Source organism: Trichomonas vaginalis, chromosome V (genome assembly GCF_026262505.1).
Source record: "Trichomonas vaginalis G3 chromosome V, whole genome shotgun sequence".
Classification (NCBI taxonomy): Eukaryota; Parabasalia; order Trichomonadida; family Trichomonadidae; genus Trichomonas; species Trichomonas vaginalis.
The window spans coordinates 1387128-1408218 of NC_067207.1; the positions used below are offsets into that span (position 1 = coordinate 1387128).

Consider the following 21091-nt stretch of genomic DNA (forward strand, 5'->3'; position numbering starts at 1 on the left):
CTCAATCAAGAATCACCTCATTAATGAAAATAGATGATTTAACAAAAAGAATAGAAATTATTGAAGAGCGAATAAATCAAATTATTGATTTCATAAATCATGACTCGTTGAGCCTGGTCCTTAAAGCCCATCACTGAGTTCAAGGTTATATTCATCAAATATTTCATTATTAAATGCAACTTCTGCTAGTTTATTTATTTTTCAATATGATCATTTGAAAGTCTATCGTTTAATTTTTTCTGAAGTTTTTCATTTTCTAGTTCTGAAACTTTATTTGGATGATATTTAAACCCGTTAAATTCTTTTTCCTCAGTTTTGATCATTAATTTACAAAGAACTTTTGTGGTTGGAATTCGTTTAAACCATTTATCATTAATATTCGTTATATATTCAATATCTGGAATTAATTCCCAAATTTTTACATTTTCAATTAATTTATTATCAAATGCAAAAGCAATGGGTTTAATATTATGTTTACCTTTATAATATAAACTTTCTACATAATCATCGAAATAAACATCTACTTGTTTAACATTTTCAAGAATTGGTGAAAGAGCATCCATTAATTGATTGACGGTTACGAATCTTGATCCACTCATTTCATACAAAATAAAAAAATAAAATAATAAACATAACTAAGTTTTAATTTTTCGTAAGACATGAATTTTTTTAATGGTTTATTTTTTAAAAAATTTTATTTTTTTATTTCATTATGTATGGGTTGAGTGTAAATGTCTTACAATTTTGAAAATTTTTTAAATCTTGATTTATTCAAAAACGTAAGAATAAAAACCGTAAGAATCATACATTTTTTACTTCATATGTTAAAAAAAATGATACAAAATTGTTCAATAATGTATGAATTCTTACGTTTACAAAAAAAGTCACAAAACCCGCACTCATATACTACTCGAATACGTTTCACAGCGAGAAAAAAATAAAAGGCAAGATAGAATTTTCTAGACATAAAGAAGTTGTTTACCGAGTTTTAGCTCTTATCTCTAACAAAAAATTAATTTTTAAAAAAATGACCGAATACGTTTCACAGCGAGAAAAAAATAAAAGGCAAGATAGAATTTTCTAGACATAAAGAAGTTGTTTACCGAGTTTTAGCTCTTATCTCTAACAAAAAATTAATTTTTAAAAAAATGACCGAATACGTTTCACAGCGAGAAAAAAATAAAAGGCAAGATAGAATTTTCTAGACATAAAGAAGTTGTTTACCGAGTTTTAGCTCTTATCTCTAACAAAAAATTAATTTTTAAAAAAATGACCGAATACGTTTCACAGCGAGAAAAAAATAAAAGGCAAGATAGAATTTTCTAGACATAAAGAAGTTGTTTACCGAGTTTTAGCTCTTATCTCTAACAAAAAATTAATTTTTAAAAAAAAGACCGAATACGTTTCACAGCGAGAAAAAAATAAAAGGCAAGATAGAATTTTCTAGACATAAAGAAGTTGTTTACCGAGTTTTAGCTCTTATCTCTAACAAAAAATTAATTTTTAAAAAAAATGACCGAATACGTTTCACAGCGAGAAAAAAATAAAAGGCAAGATAGAATTTTCTAGACATAAAGAAGTTGTTTACCGAGTTTTAGCTCTTATCTCTAACAAAAAATTAATTTTTAAAAAAATGACCGAATACGTTTCACAGCGAGAAAAAAATAAAAGGCAAGATAGAATTTCTAGACATAAAGAAGTTGTTTACCGAGTTTTAGCTCTTATCTCTAACAAAAAATTAATTTTTAAAAAAAAGACCGAATACGTTTCACAGCGAGAAAAAAATAAAAGGCAAGATAGAATTTTCTAGACATAAAGAAGTTGTTTACCGAGTTTTAGCTCTTATCTCTAACAAAAAATTAATTTTTAAAAAAAAAGACCGAATACGTTTCACAGCGAGAAAAAAATAAAAGGCAAGATAGAATTTTCTAGACATAAAGAAGTTGTTTACCGAGTTTTAGCTCTTATCTCTAACAAAAAATTAATTTTTAAAAAAAAGACCGAATACGTTTCACAGCGAGAAAAAATAAAAGGCAAGATAGAATTTTCTAGACATAAAGAAGTTGTTTACCGAGTTTTAGCTCTTATCTCTAACAAAAAATTAATTTTTAAAAAAATGACCGAATACGTTTCACAGCGAGAAAAAAATAAAAGGCAAGATAGAATTTTCTAGACATAAAGAAGTTGTCTACCAAGTGTCAGCTGTTACTTCTTCTCAATACTGATATACATAAAAATCTTTATTATTTATTTAACCTTTATTGTTTCATTAAACTTCATTTATTTTATATTATAGTTTTATTCTTTTAGCTACTTGTAAAATAATCTAATTTTATATCATCATTTTACCGGATTATTCTTCAGTACATCGATTGTGTATCTAAAATAATATCATTATCCTTATTCTGTTTTTTCCAAAATCTTTTAAATATCTTTTTTGGTTAGATTACTTTATACTTTTTACTTTTATTTTTTAATTTCAAAAAAAAATTTGGTGATTGTTCTATTCTGTTACAATGTGCATTATCATATTCTAATGAATTATTCATTACATTCATTTAAAAAAACTTGTTAAAAATGAAATTAAAAAATTATGTTTATTATTACGCTGTGAATGTGTCAACAGCGGTCATGCCTGTATCTGTATCCCATATTTGCCACAACCTTTCTGTATCTGCATTTGTGTATTTCGGTTTCAGCTGATACATTTGATTTGGCGTGTAATTTGTTCCAGTTAATGGATTAATTGGGAGATCTTCATGCGGTGTGTTATTATTGTACTCCCAAATAAAGGCAGGGATAGCCTGAATGCTTTGGCAGCGCTCCAATGTCGGCCAGAATCTCTCAATCTTCCCATTTTGGTAGGGAGAATGAGAGTCTGTATGCCGCCATTGGACGCCCCAAAGATCAAGTAGATCTTGAAAGTTAGTATGGCTAAGTCGTGTACTGAGGCACTGCGCGCCTCCGTACACCACTTAACCTTAAATATTTACAAAACCGTTAACGTATATTTTACAACACAAACGACAACACTAACTTAACCTTAAATATTTACAAAACCACCAACCACTTCACCTCACTAACGTTTTCACAAACGACTTCACTAATGTAAAAAATAAACGTTCTCACTTACAAAAGTATTGCAACTCCTCCATTGCTGTGCTTCACATAACAGCTCATAATCTTCTGACTCACTTTCTTCTTCATATAGGTCAAAGTCACTGTCAAAATAAATGTTAGTAAGTTTTGACAAAGCTAATGAAACACGTTTACCGTTTGTATCGTATGCTTGTATAAACTTTCCATTCTTCATTCCTTCATAAATGCTCAAACTAACTTTACCCTTTCTCCTCGTATCTGATAGAATGTATTTTCACGAGGAACGAAGAACAAATTCTTGAACTCATGACCGTTGTAGTTTGTTATCTCAATAGTTTTCGTCATTTATATAAAAATAAAATAAAAAATAAACTTAAAAATTAATGATATCACCACCCTCACACGTATGAAAACATAGCACAAAAATAAATTTAGGTGAAGTGGTGAGATCTCACCTGTTTTTTCACCTCTTTTTTCACCCTGTTGAATTCATTGCTTTATAACTCTCTTCCTTGTTTTCTTTTTAGTTGCTTTCTTTACGTCCGTCTCCAACTTGACTGTCTTTCTTCTTCGTCCGTAATGATACCAATTACTTCCACCAGTCAATGGGTCAAATGGTCTTTCATAAGGGTTTCCATACATTCCATAGGGACCATACGGAAGAACTACTAGTGGAGAAGAAACATTTTCTTTAGTTCCATCGACTCTATTTAAATGCATTGTTTCACCTTTCATCTGGTCATTAAAGTCTTTTGCGTGTTTTGCAAACTCATCGTCCTTTCCTAAAGCATTTTCTGACTCAGTCGCAACCAAATTGGATGCTTTATTTATGAGCCCTATTTTATTTAATCTTAACTTCTTTGCAACCCAGCCTCCAATCTTTCCTTTATTTGCATCTAATGTCTTCGAAAACCTTCCTCCACTCATTTTATTTACTGTGTCATAAGCTCCAAGTGCTTTTGCTCCAAATGCTAATGCTTTTGTTCCCATTGCGCCTAAAGCTGCCCAAGCTACCATTTACACCATATTAAAATCATCTCTCTTCAATATTATCTCATAAAAGTTCTCGTTACTGGAGAAAGTCAATGAAACATAAACATTCTCACGGGCTTCGCCCTCACCGCTTTGCGATCTATCTAACTTATTTCTTATATCATCTATACGCTTCAAAATGTCTGAACAATTGCTAACATCTTCTACAACAGTTATTTCATCATGAATGACCTTCAAGAACAAGCTCATTTAATATGCAATTAAAATCATTTCAATAATGAGTCCATCCTTTCCATCTTTAGGTACACAACATCTTTCATTGAAGAAGGTTCGACAAGTCTTATGTTAAACTTACTGACAAAGTTTGTTATACTATAATGCTTCGGTGGCGAATACATATAGTTTGAAAACATAATATAGATTCTTCAGCAAATTCACTTATACTGGATTTTATAACAATGTTCTCACGAGACCAAATACCACCAATTGACAATCTTGTAAGCAATCCTGCTGAACCTTCTACTGTAAACGTCGATGGTAACATTCCACGAAGGTCATCCATTGACATCGTTGAGTCACTGAATTTAAATATTTTCTTAAAGCAATCGTCATTATCTAACCATGCAATAGCTTTGAAGTTTTCATTCGAATATACATCTGCATCATTAAATGTAAAACCTGACTTCTTTGCAGAGATGACTTTAAAATCTATTGAGTTTGTTTCAAAATTATATGCTATGGTAACTTCTGAAGGTAATGGATGTCCTTCCGCAGTCAGTTGTTCTCTCACTACCGTTTGAAGCTTTGTGTTAAAAACTTTCATGTCATCTCCTGTGTCTAGGTTCACATACACAGCAACAGGAAAACTATCTTGCTTCTTTGTTTCATCATTATACCTCAAAACATTAAAGTTCTTCAATAATATTGTTCTTCCTGCTGGAATACTTCGAACCTGTCTGATTTCAATAGCTTTCTCACCTCCTACATACTCTACCCAATGTCTTGGATATTCATAAGTATACTGACTTTCTTGAATTTTGGTTGGTTTCATCATAACATGTTCATAGTATATCTTTATACTCTTGTCAGTTAGACTCGGTGCTATGTTCTGAATATTTCTGACTTGCATTTTTAATGGAGATAAAATGAAGCATTTAATACATGACGTAGATGAAGACATGAATGAAACTACAGACAAACTTAACTCTTCTCTTATTCTTCCTTTCAGTAAGGACTATGAGTTCTGTTCAAATGGTGTTTATTTCTATTGTGGAAAGATGGGTTCAGGTAAGACATTTAACCTCATTCGTCATATACTCATAACAGAGCGTTTAGGAAACGACTCATATTATGACCAAATCATTATATCAGCAACTTCAGACTCTATGGATCAACAGCGAAAACATTTATGTCAAAAGTTCAAGCCTCTGTCGTTAAAGTTCCAGACAGTGAACTCATTGAATTTCTTCAACGTTACATTCGACGTAAGAGGAAATATTATGCCATCGTTGAATTTATACAGTCAGGAATGCAAAAGACTTCAGAAGAGATGGAAAGAATTATTGACAAACACCACTTACGTCAATACTCAGGAGTTTACGATATGAAACGACTTACAAACTACATTCTATCAAAACTTTCAAAATACCCCTTCAAAAAATATCCTTCAAACACTCTGCTCGTTTGTGACGACTTCGCCGGAAAAGGTTTAGTGTCAAAACCAGACTCACCATTAGCTAACATCATTACTAAAGTCAGACATTACCACTTAACTGTAGCAATACTTATGCAAACATGGAGGTTTTTAGCTTTAAACATAAAACGTCTCATAACTGACTTCGTTATCTTTCAAGGTTTCTCACGCTATGATATTGAACTCATTTGGAAACAGTCAGGTATAACATTACCTTTTGAAGAAATTTGGGAAGCATATAAGTCTCTCATCTCTCCTCGTTCATACCTTGAGATTCATATCATGACTAATACCATTAAAGTCAAAAATATTCCATGGGAACGACCAACATTGTTTTAAAGTTTAACCTTCAATTGACTGATGGTAAACAAATTCCATGCATCTCTGTCGCCATTTCTGTTAATATTTTTGCTGTCATTCATATCATCCACTTCCCCATCCGTTAGCTTTTGAGGATATGCGTTAGAATAGCTGTTCTTAAATGAAGGCTTTTCACCTTTGAGAGCATAAACTCTATAACTTTCTGCATACTTTATGTTTGAACCTCCTGAGCCATCATTGACATAAATTTTTATAGGCTTCCACCCTTTGTTCATGTTCCTGCTTCTTCCCTTAGCTCTTTTGTTCAGTAGTTCTACATCTTTATACACAGCTCCTGTCTCAGTGAATTCAACAATATTTTCATTCGTTAGCTTTACATTCAAACCCTTGTCGAGTATATTGTTCATTTCATACATATAAAAGGTTTTTATTCTATATGAAATGAGAAGCAAATCCATCTTAGCTGGTGCCGTTAATGTTCCAATTGAACCAACATCAAATGTTGACTCACGAACGACAAACAATATTGTCATAAAGAACTATAGTTCGAGTGTTTGAAAGAAAAAGAACCAGAACTTAAGTCCGTGTGAATTTAAACTCAGCTTCAAACGCTAACGCTACATCAGATGTTAAGTTAGAGTATCCACCACTGGACCAAATTCTTTCAAGAGAAGCCAACGACAACCCTTACACAAATGTTCAAACAAATCCTTCAGATAACGTAGACCATTACCTTCTTCAGTTATACCAAACAATTTTACTCAAAGACGATAAGAAGCTTTTGATAAATCTTATAAGCAAGAACCAAATAATTCTAACAAAGGAGGACCTTGAAAATGTTATATCACGAATAACAGGGAAACAATGTGTCATTGACTATCTCGACCCTGAAATCGAATGCTGTGGTCAAACGCCACCATTCATGAAAATAGGTAACATCCGCATCATTGAAACACCAGGAACTACAGGAGTTGAGTTTAAGTATAAATATTCGAACGAGTATACAAAACTATCTACTGACTATAAGCTTTGTTTGAAATATGTTTTAGTAAATTAAAGCAGTCAGGACCCTCGGTCTTGGCGCTTTGCGCCGTCAGTCAAAAAATTCAAGTTAGCAATTTGTAATATCTGTCCAAAACTTCTTCAACAGTATCGAACTCATCTTCATAATGCAAACCTAATCTTATTGACTTGGTGCAGTTTTCACTAACACAATATTTTTCTGTTCTCTTGACTGACATAACTAACTCATTTGTTTCATCAAACAGCAACAACCAAAGTTCATGACCTAATACATAACATTCATACTTTATATTTTTAGCTCTGAGTTCTCTTGTAAGCTGTTGCATTTAATATTTTCTAAAAAGTCAACTTCAACAGTCATTCGCACTGGTGCCTTCAGTTCTACAGGCTCGCCTTGAAAGTCAACTAGTCTGAATTGCATGTCTTTCAAATTATGAGGACTAATGCGAACCCATTTACCTAAATGAGTTGCTATGACAGGAACGTTTGGAATGAACATTGAATTTACTTCATAACAGAAAGATTTATACTCTACTGAACCTTTACTATTAACTCCTGAAATGCCTGTGACATTAGCTATTTTAGACTCAATGTATAAACAATTGCCATAACATACGTATGGAACAGATTTCATCTCAATCGTTTTGTCAACACTTTTCAAAGGTAGTTGCATATGGTATGCTCCTAAAAGAAGTTGAACTCTATGACTCATTCGTGTTATCTTGAACTCTTTCTTGCTACTGAACTTCAATGTTCCCTCAGAAGAGAGTTCGACATCTATGTTGTCAATAGTTTCTTCATTTATGAGAGTATCTATGACTCCAGCAATTTTATCTATTCTATACTCTGCTCTGTTAGGAAATGTTATAAAACTTCTTTTGTCATCTATTTCAATCTCTATGAAACCTGTTTCATCTGTTATGACAAAAGTTGCGATAGTATTGAAGTCAACAACTCTGAAAGCAAGTGCTTCATTCTGAAGACCTAAGTTTGTTTGAAGCTTTACTGTTCCATATTCGTTTGGGTCTGTACTTTGCAAATAGAACAACATTTTATTCTCATTAAAATATGACTATTGCTGCATATGCGTATGAAACAAATGAAGCAAGAAGAGCACATGAACTAGTAAACGAAAACTCAACTTTAACCATTGAAGGCAATGATTTAGTCATTGACGATGGAAAAACTAAAAAAGTCATTGATTTCGATACTTTTAACACTTATGACCCATTCATTACAATAAGTAAAGTTCCTATCATAAATGATGGAACGGTGCAATATATAAATTCTACAGTAGATGCCTCATTAGTGAAAGTATTAAATGTTCTCATTGAATTGTTAAAGAGCTTTCGATTTGACGACAACATTAAATGCCTAAAGAATTTAGTCATGAATGAGAAACAAATTCTCGGCGTTGCTGGTAGCAGTAATGATGTACACCTTATGACATTAGAATATTATAACGAACATAAAGATGAACTGAAAGGAGAGAAGGGTGACACTGGACCTCAAGGACCACAAGGAATACAAGGAATTCAAGGAATCAAGGACCTCAAGGCGAAAACGGTTTGGATGGAAAGGATGGAAAGGATGGAAAAACTGCTAAATCATGATATGGAACCTTATAAATACTGGTTTAACAGCTGCTTCATATGGAGTTCTTCAATACCAAATCGGAAAGATATGGGCAGTACTTGGTGAAGAAGTTTTAGATGACGTTAAAAATGCTTTGAACTTCATTTCAAATGGTTCGGATACTATTAAAACTTTATCTGGTTGGATGCAAGAAACAAGGAGTCAAATAGATACTGTAAGACGTATAGCAAACAATGCACGTACGGGATTGGATACTTTACGAGAAGCACAAAATACACTAAAGGAAGCAAATGATATTCTTGGCTCAGTATCAGACATGCATGAAGATTGGCTTAAAGGTATTGACAAATCTTTAAAAAATCACAGTCAGTCTATTGCTGACTACAAGAAAAGTATAGATTTTTTACATAGTGCTATGGACGTACATGATGGAAGCATAAGGAACTTACTTAATGCTAACAATAACTTACCAGGAACTATTAAAGCATTTATAAAGTCCTTTGTAAAACCTGGTGCTCTAACATTTAGGTCTTTGAGAGCAAGAGCATTGAAGTCAAGAGATGCAGAAACTCCAACAGAACCTACAGAAGGAACTGAAACAACAGAAACTCCAGAAGAACCACCAAAACCAACAGCTAATGAAATATTGTTCGAATATTTTCCAAGGTACTCTGTTCTCATTGCATACATTCAAGAAATACTTAAGAAAGCAGACTTGACTTTAGGAGATGATGAAAGTTCTGTATATCTTTCGTTCCAGTTTCAAATAGCAGAACTTTTGAGACAGATATGCTTAATGTATGACAACATCTCTGATTTCACAAGATATGATGACGACCATGACCCCGAACACGGTGAAGAAGAAGTTTTACAAACATCCATTAAGACAGGAAAGGTTTTAACTCAAAGTCTCATTATTGACACCAAAGATGGCGAAGTGGACGTTCTTCAAGAGCTGAAGAAAAATACTTCTGAAGGAGGTGGTGGTAGGCATGAACTTGAAATAAATGAGATAGAAGAGAAATTAGCCGAAAAAGCAGATAAAAACCATGTTCATTATATAAGTTCAGATGAACAGATTATAACGGACTACCATGGATATTTAACACAGGATGAACAAATAAGCACTGAAGATGTTAATGAAAGAAGATATAAATTCATTCGTGCTAAAGGTTATGACATACACTGTACTGTACAGTATGACACGGGTAAAGCACCAGAAGCATTTGGTTATAACGATGAAATTTATGCCTCTACTTTCTCTGTTAAAGGTGTATTAGTTGAACCAAGATTTACTTTGAGAGTTAAGGCAAAAATAACTTTTGAAGATGCTATTAAAAGTAAAGCTGACAAAGTTGAACTTGACGCAACGAACAAAGTTTTGAAATCTCATAAACACAATATCTCCGATATAAATGAACTTCAAACTTCTTTAGACAACAAAGCAGACAAAAACCATACACATGAATCCTTCACTACTGTTAGAGCTGATGACATAATACTGAACTTTGACCTTGGTTCAAGTGCACCTTTAGAGAATCCAAGTACAAGCGTAAAAGATACTCTTAACAATTTAGATAACAGTTGCAGGAAAATCGAAGATCATGCCAGAAACTTTGAAGCATATGAACTACCAACAATGTTAGATAAGAAAGCCGACAAGAACCATACACATGAAGAATTTCAAACAATCAGGATTAAAGAAATTAAGGCATGCATTGAAGAAGTAACAAAAACAGGAAGAAACGGTGCAACTGTACATGAACAAAGAATTTATCCTCCTACTTTTCCTAATGGTTTAATAACAAACAATATAAATATTGTAGATGGCAAAAAATTTATAAATGTTAAACATGAACTTCTAACAATGAAGACTGAAATACTTCAAACATTATATCCTGTTGGTTCTATTTATACGTCAATGAATTCAACAAATCCAGCAAGTGTTTTAGGTTTTGGTACATGGCAGCAGATTGTAGACAAATTCTTATACTGTGCTAACTCTTCAAAGCAAACAGGAGGTTCGAAGAAAATTACTGAAGCAAACTTACCCGCGCACACTCATACAGGAACTACAAACACAACAGGTAGTCATTCACATTCAATAACAAAAAGAGGTTATACAAATCTTGCAGCAGGTTCGGATAGACATGGAATGCATAGATATGATATTTCAAGTGACCCAGTAGATTCAAGCGCAGGTATTTTCTGTGGAACCGCAGGAAATCATGTCCATACTTTCACAACAAATCCAACAGGCTCGGGTGCAGATTATATGCCACCATTTGTGACTATATTCGCATGGTACCGCGTTCAATGAACGCGCTTGAGCCTAGAATAAAATCTTTAACTTTACATAAATGAGCTTGAAAGAAGTATTCGAACAACATCCATGGAGGTCATTTAAGAAGTTCAATGAAGCTGCAAAGAGTTGGGGATTTACTAACAGAGCTGAAGTGAAAAGGTTCTTTGACAAAAATGTTGTACATCAAACAAAAATAAACCCTTACGACTACTTTTTACCAATTTACTCCAACACTCCTGACGCATACCAATTTGACACTCTCATTCAAAGCAGAAAAGGAGGACATAAACCATTCCTCATCTTCATTAATGTTAACACTCGCAAAGCATATGCATATCCAATGAGGAATAAAGGAACTCGTGAAGTGTTAAGAGTTTTACAAAAGTTTGTAGCAGAACATAGCCCAAGTACTTTAACATCAGACCAAGACAGTGCATACCTCAGCAATGAAATCACAGATTTTCTCATTAAGCATAACATAACTCACTACACTACTGAAGACCATAACCATAACATACTCAGCATCATAAACCGCTTCATAAGAACGCTCAGAGATTTAAACCAAGAGCGAGACTTTACCGAAGAAACAATGAACCATTTTCTCGAAGTATATAATTCCTCAACGCATTCTACAACAGGCCATACACCAAATTCAATGACACAACAACAAGAAGAAAAGTATATACAAAAGAAACGAAGCCAAACACAAAATATCAGAAATTCAACACAATTTACCCTCATTCCTGGTACAAAAGTTCGTGTAGTTCTTGACGACAAACCGTTGACAAAGAAACGTTTAAGGTTAAGTAGAAACTATTATATCGTAGACTCTACGCAAGGTAATGGATATCTTATAAAAGCTGCCGACGACTCCATTGCATTTTATCCTCGTCATAAATTAGTCGAAAGTAGTAATGGCAAACTTGCTGAAACCATTGACGAAGCAAAGCGAGGAGTGGTTATTGAAATACTTGGCTATAACATAAACGATGACACTTATAAAGTAAGATATGAAGGAGGCGTTGAAGATGTTATACCATCTAAGAACTTGAGAGAGTCAAAGCCAACACATCTGGGACCATTAGAGCGGGAGTACTGGAAAGACAAAAATATGCCAGAAAGAATAAGAAAATTCTTCTAAACTTTTTCATTAGATGTAAATCAGACAAAAATAATGTTTAGGTGAAGAGGTGAGATTTCACCTCTTTTTTCACATGTTTTTTCACCCTCGTGAATTTTCATGAATTTCCTTAAGATAGAAAAAATAAAGTTAGTTTTATTTTTATTTATTTTTTTATTTTGTATGTAAGAACAGAAATGTCAGTCGAAGCAAAAACATTCACGAACAAATCTAATGGCGAAACATTCACAAAAGGCACTTATAACGGTATTGAAGTCTTACGTAGAGACAAGGATGGTTACATTAATGCAACAAAGATGTGTCAACAGTTTAGGAAAGACTTTAGAAAGTTGTTGGAAAATAAGTCCTGGGAAGAGTATTATAAGGCATTTTGTGAAGAATATAGCAACCGCCGGAATTCCGACGGTTGCTTTTTATACAAAATTCATGCAGGAATTCCTGATGAAATCAAACAGGTTAGAGGAACGTATGCAGACCCAAGACTTATAAACTATATAGCAATGTGGGCTTCTCCAAAATATTGCATAGCAGTTGGAAAAATTATGGACTCCATAGACAAGAAAGTTCATGAGAAATTAGATGAAGAAGAACTTGAAGATACAGTAGAGAATACTAAACATTTGTTTGAAGAAGAAGTTAGAAAAATGTGCGAAAAACAATTAGAACATGAACGTGAGATATGTTATGGTTATAGAGATTCTTCATACGAACTAGACCAATGGGAACAAGAAGATTTAAAGAGAGAATTTAGAGAATATGAACTCGCTAAGATAGCATTTGAAGCTGCAGAAAAGAAGTTAAAAGTTTGGGGTCGTTTTGTACAAAAATATTGTGAGTAAATGAACGAAGTGAAGATTTGCACTTCGTCAAATGTGAGTAAATGAACTCATTATTTTTGCTGAATTCAGCACAAAATGAACGAAGTGAAGATTTGCACTTCGTCAAATGTGAGTAAATGAACTCATTATTTTTGCTGAATTCAGCACAAAATGAACGAAGTGAAGATTTGCACTTCGTCAAATGTGAGTAAATGAACTCATTATTTTTGCTGAATTCAGCACAAAATGAACGAAGTGAAGATTTGCACTTCGTCAAATGTGAGTAAATGAACTCATTATTTTTGCTGAATTCAGCACAAAATGAACGAAGTGAAGATTTGCACTTCGTCAAATGTGAGTAAATGAACTCATTATTTTTGCTGAATTCGTAAGATTCTGAGTAAAATGACATATGGCACGTGTCAAACCGTTGAGTTTTCACAAAATTCCAAAAATAACGTTTACCATGTAAAACGGTTATAAATAATGAGGGTAGAATTAGTGGTAGAAATTAGGTTAGATATATCCATCTACCCTAAAAATTATTTTTGCTGAATTCAGCACAAAATTCTGAGTAAAATGACATATGGCACGTGTCAAACCGTTGAGTTTTCACAAATTTTAAAAATTGCTGCGGAAAGTTCGTCAAAAAAGTGAAGGTTCCCGACGGTTTCAAACCGCCATACTTTACATGAAGATAGTTTACAATGTCAACTAAATATCATGTACGATAGAAACGGTTATGTAAAGTTTACATTTTGTAAAGTTTTGTCCTGATTCAAGACAAGTCTTGTATTTTTTCAGAACAAGTCTTGTATTTTTTCAAGACAAATCTTGTCCTGATTCAGAACAAGACTTGCACTTTTTAGTCTGTTTTTCTTGTAAAGTTCTCAAATTTGAGAACAATTGTCCTGATTCAAGACAAGTCTTGTATTTTTTCAGAACAAGTCTTGTATTTTTTCAAGACAAATCTTGTCCTGATTTGTTGTAAACAGAAATTCATCAAAAGTGACACCTCAGAAAAGCTAAAATATTGAATTTTTGGAACTTTTGATAGAGCACGTTTTTAAATATTAATTAAAGTAAATGTATATTTTGTAAAGATTCTTTTTAATAAAAAAATAAAATTTTGAAGAAGAACACAAAATCTTCTGAAAAATAATATCACATAAACTCATATTATTTTCTAATATATAACTATTTTATATAAAAATCAAATTCAATGATCTTAAAAGCGAATGATAAACCTCAAAATTTACGAATATAATGAGTGGGAATATAATGCTTATCTATCATAAAACCATATGAAATATCAATTTTTGCTTTACGCCTAATTTTTGACGACAATTAGCAAAAAATGTTAAATGTTAACACTCAGTCCATTTGAATATGAAAAATAAAATTGACTTTGATTAAATGTTTTTATTTATCATGCAATTCTTCTTGCGACCAAGGATTTGAATAAAAGTTCAAAAAATAAGATAGCTTAAAAAATAATATACGGTAGTGTTTACTAATAGATGAATAGTATATAAATTCTATTAAAATGGATTTGATCCAAAAAAATATAAAACCAAAATAATTGTTATAATTTAAATGAAGAAGTAATTTAAAACGATTTTATTTATGATCAAATTTTATATATTTTTTTGGATCAAATCCATTTTAATAGAATTTATATACTATTCATCTATTAGTAAACACTACCGTATATTATTTTTTAAGCTATCTTATTTTTTGAACTTTTATTCAAATCTTTGGTCGCAAGAAGAATTGCATGATAAATAAAAACATTTAATCAAAGTCAATTTTATTTTTCATATTCAAATGGACTGAGTGTTAACATTTAACATTTTTTGCTAATTGTCGTCAAAAATTAGGCGTAAAGCAAAAATTGATATTTCATATGGTTTTATGATAGATAAGCATTATATTCCCACTCATTATATTCGTAAATTTTGAGGTTTATCATTCGCTTTTAAGATCATTGAATTTGATTTTTATATAAAATAGTTATATATTAGAAAATAATATGAGTTTATGTGATATTATTTTTCAGAAGATTTCATTCTATATGCCTATGAAAAGTACTCTCAAAACTAACTTTTTCCTAATTATAATTAAATCTAGAATATTGTATTATGCTTAGTATTATTTCATTTTTCTCATTCAATTTAGAATTTACAAATGTCAAAAAATTGAGAGTTGTCACTTTTGATGAATTTCTGTTTATTACATCCTGATTCAAGACAAGTCTTGCACTTTTTCAGGAAATCCTATCGTCCAACTTTACAAATGTCACTTTTTCAATATGATTGCATTTTGGTCGGGGAACAACTTTCTCTCAATTTTGCCACTTTTTCTATCGTCGTGTTTTGTCACTTTTCCCTCAGGGTGTGTGTCAGAAAATATCCAAAATCTTTATAGCCTCGTATCTCCTTCAATTCTTGACGGTTTGACATATATGACACACCATTCAATTCAGAATTATGTGCTGAATCTTATGACCTTCATTTGTTCGTGACTTCTTTTCACATATGTAACCATGAATTTTTAACATTTCTTTAACACAGAAAATAAAGTTAGTTTTTTATAAAATATTTTTTTTATCCGGAATATAAAGACAGATATGACAACAACAGAGAACACAACAACTGCTATCGTTCATGAAGCCATTAATGAAGAATACGAGTACATACAGTATAACAAACAGTTACGTCTCATTCGTTCGGTCAAAGACGATATGTACCAAATGCAAAGTATAATGAATGCTCTTCGTTCTACAAAGCAAGCATATCATTGGTTTGAAAACCAACAGACAAAAGAACTTTTAGAAGAATTTCCTCATATGATTGCTTCCCTCGGAAAACCGAGGGAAGAGATTCCGTACGAAAATCGCAAGAATTTGGCTCCTGGTTTGAAAGGTTATTATGTTCATAGACTTTTAGTAAATGCTGTAGCAATGTGGGCTTCACCTCGTTATGCTTGTTATATTTTCATGATGTTAGATGAACTATATAAAGCAGAACGTGAAGATATGGAAAAGAAACTTCATGCAAAAGATGAAGTCATTGAATCCAAAGACAAAAGCATACAGAAAAGAATACCACGTTCAGTACCAAAAGGAAAGGAAAAGAGTTATAAGTATATGATATATACTGAAGAGTTAGAGAAAGAAGAAGATAGAGATATGGTTATGTTGCATTTAGTGAGAAGAAACAACAAGAGCTTTTATGACTTAGCTAAGATATATAAATCTGACAGAAACTGGTTCTATCGTGAAAACTTACCGATTTCAATGACACCGAATGAGCAAATAAAGGAAATTGTCAAAAATACTCTTCCTCAAACACACTATGATATCAAAGGTTGCACAATACTTACATTCAAAGAAGACTTAACATTACTGAAGGAAAAAATAACAGAATATTTCGACAACTTCAAAGAGGAAGAATGAAAACTTACCGATTTCAATGAAAAACATTAACTTTTTGACGAAGTGAAGATTTGCACTTTGTCAAAATTTAATGAAAAACATTAACGTAAACATTAACGATAAAATTTATTTCCTGTGTTGTTGTCAAAATGACATGTTGTCATCATTTTTAAAAGAAGTTAATTAACCTGGTAGCACATGGTGACGTGGTGACACTTTCAGTTATTCAAAAATATATTTTTGCTTAAATAACCTCAGGGTCTATTTCTTCAACCATTTCACTTCCTTCGTCAATGTCAATAGAAGCTTCTTCAACCTTTGGTAAGAACTTTTGTATGACATCTTTGTTCGTTATTGTCTTCAGAGATGAAGGATAATATTTCACATTTGTTTCACCTTTCTTATATTCTTTCTGCTGCGATAAATCTAAAGCAATACTGAAGAAGTCAACGTTAGAGTTCTTTATAACAGTATAATGAGTATCTTTGACATTCACGAAGAAACTCTTTTGTTTCAAAACTACTGCTAACTCTTGTGAAGTATAACGTTTGCGGTCAATGACGATAGCTAATGGTCTGACATACTGACCAAACTTAGATTCTTTCACAAACTTCTTGTTAAAGATAACATTAACATTTGAAGCATTATTGAACTCATTCTTGATGGCAGTAGCGAGAGCATTGTATGAAAAGAACTTGCAATCTTGCATGTGTTTCATTAAAATAAAAATATTAAATTATTTTGAAAAATAACTTAAAAAAATCTAATCTAATTTTTTCAAAAAATATTTTTTTATTTCCTACTAAAGATGTATCGGAAGTTGTCTAAGTTAGAACACTCGGAAATAAAACAACTTCTTACAGAAGCTAACATAGATGTTGCAAAACATTACGCAACAAACAAAAAAGCACTCGCTGACATCCTCAATGACTACAATGGTGAAATAAGTTATGATAGAATTCATGAGTTCATAAATGCAAGAGCATTTCCTTTAAATGACGTTGCTATTGACTTATATCATAGACGTTCAGTACCTCATGAAGTAAGAAGAGAAATGTTTGACATAACAAATGCGAACGTTGGTCATACTCGTAAAGCTCTTTCGCATGATGTTCGTCAAGAGATGTTTGACATAACAAATGCGAACGTTGGTGAAACAAGAAGAAGAGACGACACACTGAAACAACAGAGAAGAGAGATGTTTAAGAGCGCTATAGAACAAGTTCGCAAAGCTAATAATGTCATTCGTTCCATTGACGACAAACCAAAAGAAGGTGAGAGATGGTTAAAGAAAGATGAAGAGAATAGGAAGAGAAATGTGAAGTCAGGCAATAGACTCATTGACTTTAACATCGAAGCTTTAGATGAACCAAACAGAGACTACTTACACAAACATTTCGGTAAGGTTTTCATGAGACTCTTAGAGAAGATTAAAATAAACTCCCAACAAAGATGGATGGTATGTTATAAACTTGGTGGAAAGTATGAATGTTCTACGTTAAACTTCAATAATATTGGAACATTACTACATCAGCTCTTGAAGGAGAACTTTATATCAGAGATAGAAGCAAATGCTGCAGGTATTGTTGAAATGCACTATGACTTCTTCTTGACAAACATAAAGAATCTTACCGAAATAAAGATGTATGATTTAACAGAATATGAAGGCTTAACGATGTCAGATGTAAAGAAAGGCAAACCAAAAAAGAGACCATATAGAGATGAAAGCACACTGACAAATGACCAGAAAGCCATTTTGGAAGCTCTTAAGCAAACAGGAAACCCAGCACTTATAGAAAGCTTTTGGAAAGATAATGGTGAAAAGAAGTTTTATAAGAAGAGAAGCGGTCAGTTCTGGAAGTATCTTTGCACATTACCTATAAATCTTGAACGCTACCAAATTTTCAATGAATTGAACAAAAGAACTGCAACACTTATGACAGAAGACAATTGTTTCGTTTATGCTTGCATTCAGGCTGGAGTAGATGGAGAGACTATTGACCACATGAGAGAAGTCATTCGTGTTAGAGACTTTCCTCAAAGTAAAGTACAAGAAATTTCTGACGCAACAGGTATAGCATTTAATGTTACCATTGGTTACTTCAATGACTCAAGACATAATGAAATAAAGAGATACATACCAAAAGAATGTAAAACTGTTCGAACTATTGACTTACTTCTTGTTGAAGACCACTACATGCTAAATGAAAGATTACCAATGACAACATATTTCATTCGCAACTATATAGAAATCTTGAAGGAGTGTGGTGGAATGACCATTGAGAAACAGATGAAGATTTATACAAAGAGAGAGAACAAATATGTAGTTCGTTATGATAGAACAACACCGTTATGGGATGTTATGAAAACATTGTGGGAGTGCAAATATTTCGAACCTATTTCTTATGGAGAACTTTTCACATATACTACTGACTTATATAAACAGAACCTTGCACCATTTAAAGATTTGACATATACTCCAAAGTATTGTGTACAACTGAAGAAGAAAGCCGAGTCAAAAGAAGTAAATAAAAATAAGTGCAAGTTCATTCCTGAGCACGTTTTCTTTGCTGACTTTGAGTGCAGTACCGATGGCTTTCATAAAGCTTTTAACATATGTTATGACAGTGAAGATGGTTCAGTGAGTGAAAGCATTTGGGGTCAGAACTGTGCAACAGAATTTTTGGAACGACTTCCTGACAAGAGTTTAATATATTTCCATAACCTCAGTTATGATATAAACTTCATCTTAAGACACATGACAGAAGTGAAAGGAACTCCCATCATTAAAGGTTCACGAACAATGCAAATAACTGGCTTATATAAAGGAAGGGCAATTATTATAAAAGACTCTTACAGTGTTATAAATAAGAAGCTTAAACTATTTCCTGCTATGTTTAACTTACAAACAGGACCGAAAGAAGTATTTCCATACAACTACTACAGCAGTGTTTTGTTAGCAAATGACAACAGAACTGGTGTCATTTCTGAAGCATGTAAGTTTATCCGGGATGCGGATACGTTCATGAAAAACATAGATTCCATCAAAGGTTGCAGAATAGATGAAAACCACTTCGACTTAGAAAAGTATAGCACATTTTATTGCAAACAAGATGTAAGAATTTTAAGAGAAGGTTTTGTTAAGTTCCGCAATGACATATTGAAAGAATTTGATTTAAACGTTTATGACTACGTTAGTATTTGTTCAATTGCTAACAAATTATTTGAGAACAGAGTGTACTTCCCGAATGGAAATTTATATGACCTCTCAAATAAACCAAGAGAATTTATTTCGAGATGCATTCAAGGTGGAAGATGTATGCTGTCAGATAACATGAAACAAAAGAGCGAAAAGAAACTCATTGCTGACTTCGACGCTGTTTCATTATATCCATCCGCTATAGCAAGACTTTATACTTTAGAAGGAATTCCAAAAGTATTAAAGGATGAGATGTTAAGCACAGAGTATCTCATGAGACATTTATTCGATGACGACCAAAAGGAACCCATTGGTGAAAAGTTTATGTCTGGCTTCTTTGTTCTCATTAAGATAACAGAGATTGGAATACATAGACACTTTCCTTTAATAGTTTGTGACCCTGAACTAAATCCAGAACTTAACGTTCCCAGAAGTTCAAACACTTGCTGTTTAATGTATGTTGACCATATAACATTACAAGACCTCATAAAATATCAAGGTGTCAAATGTGAAGTGTTGCAAGGATACTATTACGATGGAAACAGAGATATGAGAATAAGAGATGAAGTAAAGAAGTTGTTTGAGTTAAGGTTAAAGTATAAGAAAGAAGGAAATCCTTTGCAAGAAAATATAAAGCTCATTCTGAACAGTATTTATGGCAAAACTATTCTATCTCCTATTGAGTCAAAAATAACCATAGTAAATGACAAAGATGCTATAAGATATGCCATCAGAAACTACAACCATATAGTGAAGTTCGAAGGTTTGGATGGTTCAGATAAAACTATTTTCAAGCTAACGAAAAGCATTTGCAGACACTTTAACTTCTGTCCACTTGGTGTTAATATTCTGTCTATGTCGAAGAGAATAATGAATGAAGTGTTTTGCACGATTGAAGACTTAGGATTAAAAGCATTTTATCAGGATACAGATTCGATGCATATTTTCAATGAAGACATACCACGTTTAGCTCATGAATTTAAGAAGAGATACGGTAGAGAACTTATTGGTAAAACATTAGGTCAATTTCATAGCGACTTCGCAGAAATAACACCTGGAAAACAAAGTTTAGCATACAAGTCAATATTTTGTGGAAAGAAGACCTACATAGACTTACTCACTAACGATTTAAATGAAGTTGCATTTCACTGCAGAATGAAAGGCGTGAAGCAAGATGTTATTGCTTTAACCGCTAATGAAATGTTTCCTGACTCTGTTCAGTGTTTCTATGATGAAGATAAAGGTTTAATGGTTCCGCAAGGAAAATTTGACAAAGACTCTGAGTTCAGTGTTATGCAGTTATATAAAGCACTTTATGACGGTCAAGAGATTGCATTCGACTTATGTAAGTCTTCTAGTCCTTGCTTTGCTGAAAAGTTTAACTTCTCAATAACGACTAAAACAAGCTTTATTCGTAAGTTGAAGTTCTGAGGTCATGAATGATAAAAATAAGCCGCTAGCGGCAAG

At 32.6% G+C, this 21091-nt stretch overlaps 10 protein-coding genes across 10 annotated transcripts, besides 8 other annotated features; 6 read left to right on the plus strand and 4 right to left on the minus strand.

Moving 5' to 3' along the window:
• Nucleotides 1-2313: 2313 nt before the first annotated feature.
• Nucleotides 2314-2342: a mobile genetic element.
• Nucleotides 2314-2342: a terminal%2Cinverted (terminal inverted repeat of ISTv1 transposon ID:TVAGG3_0260560).
• A 646-nt stretch (nucleotides 2343-2988) lies between these two features.
• Nucleotides 2989-3588: a terminal%2Cinverted (terminal inverted repeat of Maverick-1A/1B transposon ID:TVAGG3_0260570).
• Nucleotides 2989-21091: part of a mobile genetic element that runs on past the window's edge.
• On the minus strand, nucleotides 3589-4116 carry TVAGG3_0260580 (protein of unknown function, DUF4107 family; the record flags this gene model as incomplete). The annotated part of the gene is made up of 1 exon (XM_001289280.1): nucleotides 3589-4116. The coding sequence occupies one exon, from the start codon at nucleotides 4114-4116 to the stop codon at nucleotides 3589-3591; it is 528 nt and encodes a 175-aa protein (XP_001289281.1).
• On the minus strand, nucleotides 6121-6522 carry TVAGG3_0260590 (uncharacterized protein; the record flags this gene model as incomplete). Its single annotated transcript, XM_001325219.2, has 1 exon — nucleotides 6121-6522. The coding sequence occupies one exon, from the start codon at nucleotides 6520-6522 to the stop codon at nucleotides 6121-6123; it is 402 nt and encodes a 133-aa protein (XP_001325254.2).
• On the minus strand, nucleotides 7416-8105 carry TVAGG3_0260600 (uncharacterized protein; the record flags this gene model as incomplete). The annotated part of the gene is made up of 1 exon (XM_051228334.1): nucleotides 7416-8105. A coding segment is annotated over one exon (690 nt), but the record flags the coding sequence as incomplete, so codon positions are not given.
• Nucleotides 8198-8747, plus strand: TVAGG3_0260610 (organellar and viral DNA polymerase type B; the record flags this gene model as incomplete). Its single annotated transcript, XM_051228335.1, has 1 exon — nucleotides 8198-8747. A coding segment is annotated over one exon (550 nt), but the record flags the coding sequence as incomplete, so codon positions are not given.
• TVAGG3_0260620 (organellar and viral DNA polymerase type B) lies at nucleotides 8910-9740 on the plus strand (the record flags this gene model as incomplete). Its single annotated transcript, XM_051228336.1, has 1 exon — nucleotides 8910-9740. A coding segment is annotated over one exon (831 nt), but the record flags the coding sequence as incomplete, so codon positions are not given.
• TVAGG3_0260630 (uncharacterized protein) lies at nucleotides 12348-13010 on the plus strand (the record flags this gene model as incomplete). The annotated part of the gene is made up of 1 exon (XM_051228337.1): nucleotides 12348-13010. One exon carries the CDS (start codon nucleotides 12348-12350, stop codon nucleotides 13008-13010), a length of 663 nt encoding a protein of 220 aa, XP_051098067.1.
• Nucleotides 13973-14010: a mobile genetic element.
• Nucleotides 13973-14010: a terminal%2Cinverted (terminal inverted repeat of Banshee-A3 transposon ID:TVAGG3_0260640).
• Nucleotides 15188-15224: a mobile genetic element.
• Nucleotides 15188-15224: a terminal%2Cinverted (terminal inverted repeat of Banshee-A3 transposon ID:TVAGG3_0260650).
• On the plus strand, nucleotides 15619-16446 carry TVAGG3_0260660 (KilA, N-terminal/APSES-type HTH, DNA-binding family; the record flags this gene model as incomplete). The annotated part of the gene is made up of 1 exon (XM_051228338.1): nucleotides 15619-16446. One exon carries the CDS (start codon nucleotides 15619-15621, stop codon nucleotides 16444-16446), a length of 828 nt encoding a protein of 275 aa, XP_051098068.1.
• On the minus strand, nucleotides 16670-17143 carry TVAGG3_0260670 (uncharacterized protein; the record flags this gene model as incomplete). The annotated part of the gene is made up of 1 exon (XM_051228339.1): nucleotides 16670-17143. One exon carries the CDS (start codon nucleotides 17141-17143, stop codon nucleotides 16670-16672), a length of 474 nt encoding a protein of 157 aa, XP_051098069.1.
• TVAGG3_0260680 (organellar and viral DNA polymerase type B) lies at nucleotides 18362-19348 on the plus strand (the record flags this gene model as incomplete). Its single annotated transcript, XM_051228340.1, has 1 exon — nucleotides 18362-19348. A coding segment is annotated over one exon (987 nt), but the record flags the coding sequence as incomplete, so codon positions are not given.
• TVAGG3_0260690 (organellar and viral DNA polymerase type B) lies at nucleotides 20495-21055 on the plus strand (the record flags this gene model as incomplete). Its single annotated transcript, XM_001284677.1, has 1 exon — nucleotides 20495-21055. The coding sequence occupies one exon, from the start codon at nucleotides 20495-20497 to the stop codon at nucleotides 21053-21055; it is 561 nt and encodes a 186-aa protein (XP_001284678.1).